At 35.5% G+C, this 9,574-nt stretch overlaps 1 protein-coding gene across 1 annotated transcript; it reads left to right on the top strand.

Moving 5' to 3' along the window:
- The first annotated feature begins 1,968 nt into the window (after positions 1–1,968).
- On the top strand, positions 1,969–9,287 carry LOC140968303 (homeobox-leucine zipper protein ATHB-8-like). Its single transcript, XM_073429221.1, has 19 exons — positions 1,969–2,336; positions 2,823–3,044; positions 3,254–3,413; positions 3,632–3,720; positions 3,975–4,065; positions 4,282–4,377; positions 4,470–4,583; positions 4,673–4,756; positions 4,844–4,999; positions 5,080–5,154; positions 5,452–5,558; positions 5,649–5,841; positions 5,933–6,118; positions 6,255–6,335; positions 6,422–6,556; positions 6,897–7,222; positions 7,477–7,585; positions 7,692–7,841; positions 8,984–9,287. Exons 2-19 carry the CDS (start codon positions 2,827–2,829, stop codon positions 9,128–9,130), a joined length of 2,517 nt encoding a protein of 838 aa, XP_073285322.1. The 5' UTR covers positions 1,969–2,336; positions 2,823–2,826; the 3' UTR covers positions 9,131–9,287.
- The last annotated feature ends 287 nt before the right edge of the window (positions 9,288–9,574 follow it).

Genomic DNA, 9,574 nt, shown 5'->3' with positions numbered 1-9,574 from the left:
TTCATTTACCTTTGGTATAAATTAGGGAATTCTTTTTTTTGTTTTCTAAAGAAGATCTGAATTGGGACTTGCATATTCTTTAAAGTGTGTCTCTCACTTTATCAGAGAGCGCGTGGGCGAAATAGTTAATTTGACAAAAGGAATGAACTGGGCATAGCGTGAGAAATAAATAAGAGTAAAGATAGTATGGCGAGAAGCACGATATAAAGTCGGTCACGCGTGCGGGCCACACTTCCCAAAATCTAAAAGATGCGGGCCCACTGGGACTCCATTTTTAACTAAAGAGTATATAAACAATTTTGAAAAAAAAAAGTTATGGCATAATAAACATTTCTATTATTGTATTTTATAAACCATTTTCATTTACAATTCTATGAGCAAAAATTGGTGCAAGATGCGCTGAAACTGTAGCTGGTTTAGTCTTCTGAAACTTTGGCTTCTTAATCAGTTGAAGGAGTTTTCTCCAAGTTATTCACCAGAAAAATAGCTTGGAAAAAAAGTGGTTGATGGTAAAATTAGCCGCTATCAACGCAAAACAATCCGGTCAATCTGAAAAAAATTACCTAAGATTGGAAAACGATTTTTAACTTGGAAAATAATGGTGTGAAATATAGGAATGTTATGGAGCCACTTTGTCTGGTCTCCCATTATTCATAAACGGAAATTGTTTATTAAAATATCGAATTATTAGTGGCAGAATTTGAGGAAGACCGCCGGTGTTAAGTATATATTGAAAATATGGCATTATCGGCCTTGACATGAATAATCATTCCCAAATCAATTTTTTATCCAAATCGAAAGATATCTCGTCCTATATATATTTTATTACATTTAGTCTTGTATATTGTTTTTTTTTCAATTTTGGTCATATATGTTCTGTAAATTTCAATCTTAGTTTTATATATTCAATTTTTGATAATTTTAATTATTTTTCATCCGAAGTCATAATGTGACAATACGTCGCATTCTTGCTACATCAGGTATACATCGAAAAAATACTAAAAAATTAAGATAACGAACTAAGATTGAAATTTCATAACATAAATTATCAAAATCACAAACAGACAAATATAAATACTAAAAATATAGTTTCCTTTTTTATACGTTTAACATCACACATAAGTTTTTTTTGGAGCCAGTTGAATAATTATATATCAATGTAAAAAATTATTTAATTTCATCATATATTTTTTGGACCCATTTGTCAAATTTATTTGCGTGTATGTCAAGATTAGACAAATAGAATGGATAATTCGACGACGACAGGAGTGATAAATAGAGAGTGCAATTAATCAAATAAGATGATGATGATGTCGCCGCCCATATTTACATATCCAAGATCTGGCGCATGCGAAAACTTGTTAATTATTCTATCTTTTATCTCAAAATTTATTTTTAATTTATCCCAGTTGGCCCAAACAATCATTACTACCTCTCTTAATTAAATTTTTTTTTTTTCAAATGTATAGTCTCTAATGATCTATACTTAAATTGATTTGCGTACATTTTTTAATTCAACGCTAAATTCTTTAAAAACGAAAAAATTCATATGATATGATTGTCGTATACATGAATGGACAAATACAAATGACATAGAAAATCACTCCCATTTTGATGTGACGTGAGTTATTAGTAGACACATGTACAACGTAGGTGGGCATTGGATTTTGGAGAAGGCCAAATCTTTTAAAGTGATAAAAAGCAAAATAAAAATATTTCTTGCATATTTAACTAACGTCTCTGTTATCTTCTTAGGAATATAAGGTGGAGCCTCCTAATTTTATGTTTTATGAATACGAATGAACTGCTGTAATGGTACCGATATCAGTTAAAATTTGGTGGAGTTGTATATTAATTATTTAATTAATTAGCTTACTAAAAAAGAAGAAAGCAAAAAACAAAAGCAAAAGTAAAATCAAGCAACGCCGAAAAAAGAAGACTAGCACTATATCTGAACCCACACTATTATCAATGGTTTCCACTACCAATTTGTGTCCCCTCTGTCCCCGTTCTCTCTAAAAATACTCAAACAGAATCTTCGTCTTTCACTGCCACCGGCAAGAGGGAGTAAAACCGATATATCTATATGTGATTTGTCGTGTATATATTTATCTATGAATATGTTTGGATATTTTTAGGGTATTTGGAGGCTCTTCTGTTGAAAATTATTATTACCGTATAAAGGGAAGGGTGGTTTGTTTTGAAGAAAAAAAGATACAACGGTAAGAATGGAGGATCTGCGTTTAGTTCTTGATGCTGCGTGCTTCTGAAGCTGCAAGACGACAACTTTTTACCTTCAGACAACCACCCCAAGGATAGCTTGCGCATTTATGCACGTACGTATTTTCTACTATGTGTGTCTATATTTCTCTCTGTCCTCGTCTGTGTTTTTCTCCCTGAGGTTTCTTGAACTTGAAGAGTAGTGGAGTTTGGAGACGCTTCATACACAAGTTTCTCACAAGAAACAAAGTTTTACACGTCTTGACGACACACACAAAAATGGACTGATAAAGACACAAGCTTGAGTAATTTTGGTTTTGTGGGCTGCCACTTATTTGTTATGTTATGAGAAACTGAGGTATAAAGTTGTCAACTTGGTATAATAAGAGTTCGAGTACTCCAATATGAATATAGTTACTTTGGTTCTTGTTTTGTTATTAGAAAAATGGAGACGAGATTCATATTTTCAGGGAAGAAAGAGAGTTTTTTGAAAGAAAGAAAGTTCATTCATTTATCGAAAAGATTTCAGATTTGTTTTCACTGAATTTATGTAATCCATTTCATCAAGAAAAAAAATTAATTTAGCTATTGGTTTCTTGAAGTGTGATGATGGCGGTGACGTCAGCCAGCAAAGACAGCGGTAAAATGGGGATAGATAATGGAAAATATGTAAGGTACACACCTGAGCAGGTGGACGCTTTGGAGAGGGTGTACTATGATTGCCCTAAACCGAGTTCAATGAGACGGCAGCAGCTGATCCGGGAATATCCAATCCTCGCCAATATTGAACCCAAGCAGATCAAAGTTTGGTTTCAAAACAGAAGGTATTATGTTTTAAGTGTTAACAGTTGCAAAGATCAAGCTTAATTTATCAAGATTTATTAGATTTCATCTTATGTGGTTTTATGTGTTGAGATTGATCCTAATACCGAGATTTTATTCATATGCTCGTATAAGATGAATCATGATTCTTGATTGTTTTAGACTATTAGACCATCATGGATCTAAGGTTCTTTTGCTTGATTTGGTGCAGATGCAGAGAAAAACAGCGAAAAGAGGCGTCGCGCCTTCAAGCCGTGAACCGGAAATTGACGGCCATGAATAAGTTGTTGATGGAGGAAAACGATAGGTTGCAGAAGCAAGTTTCACATTTGGTGTATGAAAATAGTTTCTTCCGTCAGCAGACTCAAAATGTAATGGAAATCAAAATTCTCTCTCTCTCTCTGTGGCACTCTTTTTTTCTCGTCACTTTGATCTTGAACTAAACATGTCTTTGATATGTTGGATTAGGGAGTAGTTAAGGAAATGAATTAATGAGAACAAGTTAAGCTCATGCGACGATTGAATTTGTAACTTATTACTTCTTTTATTGTCTTACTCTTGATAGTCTTGAGTTTTTTTGGTGTCACAGGCAACTCTTGCCACCACTGATAATAGCTGTGAATCAGTGGTAACAAGTGGTCAGCACCACTCAACTCCTCAGGATGCAAGTCCAGCTGGGTGAGTGGAGTGTTTCTTGCTCTTTGTAGTGGTCGAGGTAGAGGGGGACAGCAGAGCAATTTCCCTCGTACTATCGTACATGTTCATATTTTTTTGTATAGTATACATATTAAAATGGTATTTAGCTTTCCCAAATACAAAGAAGGATTTCTTTTTCATTTATTGTTGTCTCCCATCATTCATTTGTGGCTCCGCTGCTTCTTTTCTCGTCCTTCAAATTGTTTTAAACTAATGAATTTTTTGTATGTTTCTAGACTTTTGTCCATTGCAGAGGAGACTTTAACAGAGTTTCTATCAAAGGCTACTGGAACTGCTGTGGAGTGGGTCCAAATGCCTGGGATGAAGGTAATACCCTGCTTTAGTATCATTACCATGTGATAGAATAATTGTTGAAAGATGTTTTTTTATTGTTAAAAGCAGAGTACGACTGCTTTTTGGTGCTTTTGCGTCTCAATCGTTCTGCACCATCAATATTTCTCATCATACTTATTTTTTCTCATATTTTCTTCTACATACACCATATCCTGTTATTCTGAAATTGCATATCCTTTTGTTCTGCAGCCTGGTCCGGATTCCATTGGAATCATTGCTATTTCTCATGGTTGCACTGGTGTAGCATCACGTGCATGTGGCCTTGTGGGTTTAGAGCCTACGAGAGTGAGTTTTGACAGAGCATGCTTTGTTGTGGCAAATTATCATTTTATGTCGCAGTTCTATCTCAATGATAATAATACTTGATATTTGATCAGGTTGCTGAAATTCTAAAAGATCGGCCGGCATGGTACCGTGATTGTCGAACTGTGGATGTCCTCAACGTCTTGTCTACTGGAAATGGTGGAACCATAGAATTGCTGTACATGCAGGTTGAATTTCATATTTTTCTTTGTTAATCATTTCTTTTCATGCATGTGGTTAGATTCGAAACCAAGTGCTTATTTTACTATTGATTCAGCTCTACGCAATAACTACTTTGGCACCAGCTCGAGACTTTTGGTTACTACGCTATACTTCTGTTATGGAGGATGGTAGCCTTGTGGTAAGTTTCTAATTACTTACATAAATTACTCAGTAATATAGAATCTAGATCATACATCCCTTCGTTGCCTCTAAATTGTCTGCATAGGTATGCGAAAGATCGCTGAACAACACTCAGAATGGTCCCAGCATGCCACCAGTGCCACCTTTTGTGAGAGCTGAAATGCTGCCGAGTGGATACCTAATAAGACCATGTGAAGGTGGAGGCTCCATTATTCATATAGTTGACCATATGGATTTAGAGGTATCTTATGTTCTCTTTTATTGAAATTCGGCATAGCCAATCAAGTTCAATTAACAGTTTGGCCTTATTATACTTGTCAGCCTTGGAGTGTACCTGAAGTGTTGCGGCCTTTGTATGAATCATCAACGTTGCTTGCACAGAGGACGACAGTTGCTGTAGGATTATATATATTTCTCTTAATAGGGACACCATATCTTTGTATTGGCGGAATTAGAGGGGGCGAGGGGCTGACAGTGGTGGTCACTCCATCCATTTAAAATTTTCCTAAATCTATATATTCTGATGTGCTATGATTTTACCCCCACAAAACGCTTTGATTTTTAGTTTTTCCCACATCTCTTGAAACTTCTGGTTCCGCTACTACTTTTTCATATTATCTTGTCTTTATGATATTTTTGATCCTGTCTTAAAGTGTGGACTGATTTATATGAAATGATGATAAAACTTTTCAGGGTTTACGCCAGTTGAGGCAGATCTCCCAAGAAGTTTCTCAGCCAAACGTGGTTGGATGGGGGAGAAGACCAGCAGCTTTGCGCGCACTTGGTCATAGATTAAGCAGGTTGCTTGCTTGCTTGCTTCTGAAACTTTTTCATCACTGAAGTCTGCTGATCGAGTTATATTAAAATTTTGTACTTGCCTTGTTATGCAGAAGCTTTAATGAGGCTGTAAATGGATTCACGGATGAGGGCTGGTCTATGATAGAAAGTGATGGCGTGGATGATGTTACCGTTCACGTGAACTCATCTCCTGGAAAATTGACTGGAACAATGCATAACTTTGCAAATGGATTTCCATCTATGAGCAGCGCAATATTGTGTGCTAAGGCATCAATGCTTTTACAGGTAAGGATGTACTGATTTAGTTTGTTTGACTTCTAACTAATGTTGGTTATTTGTGATGGATAATTGATTCTATATATATATTTTCTTGCAGAATGTTCCCCCGGCTATACTTTTGAGGTTTCTGCGGGAACATAGATCGGAGTGGGCAGATAGTGGTATTGACGCCTATTCAGCTGTTTCTGTTAAAGCTGGTCCTTGTACCTTACCCATATCCCGAGTTGGGTGTTTCGGTGGTCAGGTTATTCTTCCATTGGCTCACACTATCGAAAATGAAGAGGCAAGTACAGTCAAATCATTTTACTTTTAGTATATTTTGCTGCTGACTGCATACGCTATGGGTTATGTGCTACTTACAGATGCTACTGCTTTATTCTTCTTTTTAATCTTACTGCTTCTTTATCCTGGAAAAGCAGTTTATGGAAGTGATTAGGCTGGAAAACATGACCCAGTATCGAGATGACGTTATTATGCCTAGCGATATTTTCCTCTTGCAAGTAAGTTTTGCCTTTAAATGATTTTGAGGCACATCTCCAAGCATTGTTATATTTTGGTTACGTGTTTCAATGTGGTGATTGCTTAGGTCTGCAGTGGGGTGGACGAGAATGCCTTTGGAACCTGTGCGGAACTTGTATTTGCTCCAATAGATGCCTCTTTCTCTGATGATGCTCCCCTTCTCCCCTCCGGTTTTCGCATCATTCCCATTGATTCCAAAGTAGTAAGTTTATTCAGTTGCAATATAGAAATGGATAGGAATCGCTTTTTTTTTTTTTAAACTTCAAGCTATGGTTGTGCAACATTGGATTTATATTTGAGATTAATTTTTAAATGCATGAATGTTCGAGTTGACATTAGGCATTGAAGGATCAAATGATGTGTATAGATTATGTTATTTAGGAGTTTGAAACTGTAATACTCTGGTACCATATAAAGACTACATGGCCCGAACCTTGAGCTCAAGAGAGTTGAACCAATTATAAGTTTATGCGTTAACAATAATATCTATTTCTTGTGTTTTACGTTGGTTTCAAGTTCAAATTCTGTTTTAACCACTGTAGGATGCATCAAGCCCAAATCGAACTCTGGACCTTGCATCAACTCTCGAAGTGGGACCTGCCATAAATAGACCTCCGGGTGAACATCCTGGTCACCATGGCATTGCAAAATCTGTCATGACAATAGCATTTCAGTTTGCATTTGAACTCCATCTTCAGGAAAGTATAGCAGCAATGGCTAGACAGTACGTTCGCAGTATCATTTCATCTGTTCAAAGGGTGGCAATAGCTCTCTCTGCTTCTTGTCTCGGTTCTAATGCTAGTTTACGGATAACCCCTGGTACTCCTGAAGCACAAACTTTAGCTCGTTGGATTTGCCAAAGCTACAGGTACCACTGGCTTTCTCTTTACAATCTTTTTATCATCAGTATATTCGTTGTAATTTAGAGTTGGCCAATACTTTCTTGGACAAGAGGGACATGGAAAAATCTGAACTGCTACTACTCATTATATTCAACTAATCTGAGATACAATATTGAAAACGATAATAATCCGAATATTGAAAACGATAATAATCCCCTTTATATAATTTATTAAGTAGTTCGTAAGTCATTGGTCCTTTCTGTCTGTCGTTTATTTGCAGATATTTCATAGGTGCAGAGCTGCTCAAATCTGCTGCCACTGAAGGAAGTGAATGTGTTCTTAAAACGCTCTGGCACCATTCTGATGCCCTGATGTGCTGCTCGTTAAAGGTAATTTCGAGTATGTTTTACGTTAGAAAGCATCTGCTTGCATCCTTCGTTGGATGTAAACACATTGTGAATGCTCATTGAAAGGTCATTGATATTCTATGAGCAGGCGTTGCCAGCTTTCTCATTTGCGAATCAGGCCGGACTTGATATGCTCGAAACTACTTTAGTCGCACTTCAGGACATAACAATTGAAAAGATATTCGACGAAAATGGAAGAAAAACACTCTTTGCCGAATTTCCACAGCTCATGCAACAGGTATATATTAATATGTTCATATTTGAGCTCGATGAGCTCAAGCTCGAAAAATGAATTATGTTGGCTCGAGGTTGGTTCAACTTAGATTTTAAAAGTCAAACTTGGTTCCCTTTTTGGAACTCAATATCGAGCTTTACTAATTAAATGCCGAAACTATATCTAGAACTCTAATGAGCTCGATTATTTAATTTAACTAGAAAAGTGCACGTGCGTTGCATGTAAGCAACTAAACTGCTGAAAATATATGAATGAAAATTTGATAATATTTAAATTTCTAGTAGCATTTATCAATTGAAACAAACCAAACCACCAAAAATAAAAATCATGACCATAGACAGTATATGAATCGAAAAAAGTTATCTTATCCACATGACACATTTTTCAATATGCTTTTTGGTTGATTTTGACAACTCAACAACTCTTTGTCGTAGTTTTTATAATATGCGTATAACCATTTTGGTATACTCAACAAGTATATTATCATCTTTAACACTTATTATATTATTTAGAATACTCATCTGGGATATGACATGCTTGTAGTTTGCTTCCCTATCACGACATTTTTTCGATTTTCTACATTGTTTTTATCCGATAATCTTATATTTCCGACTATTTGTTTTTTTTAATTGTTGAATGATTTTCAGTTTATGACAATCATGAACTGTAACTCCTAAGAAATTTTTTTTTATTCGTGATAGGCTTTCCCGTGTGAGTAAAATTATGTATAACATATATATCCTTCAACAACATAACCAATGAATCTTCGAATATCGTGATATTTGTAATATCATTTTTATATATTTAATAACTATTTTGATTGAATTAAGTTCATCATTAATGATCATATTAAATTAACATAGAAAATGACTTAAAAACCCTCGTGAACACAACAAATTGTAAAATAAATGAAAGGGTAAAATAGTAAGCTCACAATTCAAACTCATATATTTATAATAGTATAGTATAGTATTAGATGGTGAATATTTTTAAAGTTATATTTTTAATTATATGAAAGCTCGTGAGAATTTGAAAAAAATAATTTGGGCTAAAGATTGGTCAGAAAATATTTTTAACATGTTCATGTTCAACCTGAATTTGAAAATTGTGGAATGCAATCAGACCTTCACTATTGTTATTTGCAGGGTTTTGTATATCTAGAAGGTGGCATTTGCTTGTCGAGTATGGGACGACCGATTTCTTACGAGAGAGCTGTAGCCTGGAAGGTGTTGAGTGATGAAGAAAATGCACAGTGCTTGTGCTTCATGTTCGTCAATTGGTCTTTTATTTGATATATCATTCATTCTCAGCATAACATTTTGGCCTTGTACTTCATCAAATTAACCAATGTCACAAGAAGTCGGTCCTATATATGATGCATTGCATGCGACTCTAACTTATCCTTAACAGGCGATGAATGAATGCACCCTTTTGTCCCATTGTCTTGCACTTGCCCATGAGATTTACTCGCCATTTATCCTTAACAGGCGATGAATGAATGCACCGTTTTTGAATTTGATTTACTGAGGTTTAGTGGGCGAGTTTTCACATGATTTTTTGAATTTATTTCAATGGCATTCACTTATCTCGTACTGGATATTAAATTCACCAGGACTGATGTGGTCGCATATTTCTCTCATTACAAGTGCAGATCTCGTGTTAGTTTACATTAAAATCTATCCTAGGAACACAACTAGAGCTCTGATTATTACAAAAGAACTAAATTTGTTCTAGGC

Source organism: Primulina huaijiensis, unplaced genomic scaffold (genome assembly GCF_012295235.1).
Source record: "Primulina huaijiensis isolate GDHJ02 unplaced genomic scaffold, ASM1229523v2 scaffold3501, whole genome shotgun sequence".
In the NCBI taxonomy this organism is placed as follows: Eukaryota; Viridiplantae; Streptophyta; class Magnoliopsida; order Lamiales; family Gesneriaceae; genus Primulina; species Primulina huaijiensis.
This window is presented reverse-complemented; position numbering and strand designations above follow the sequence as displayed.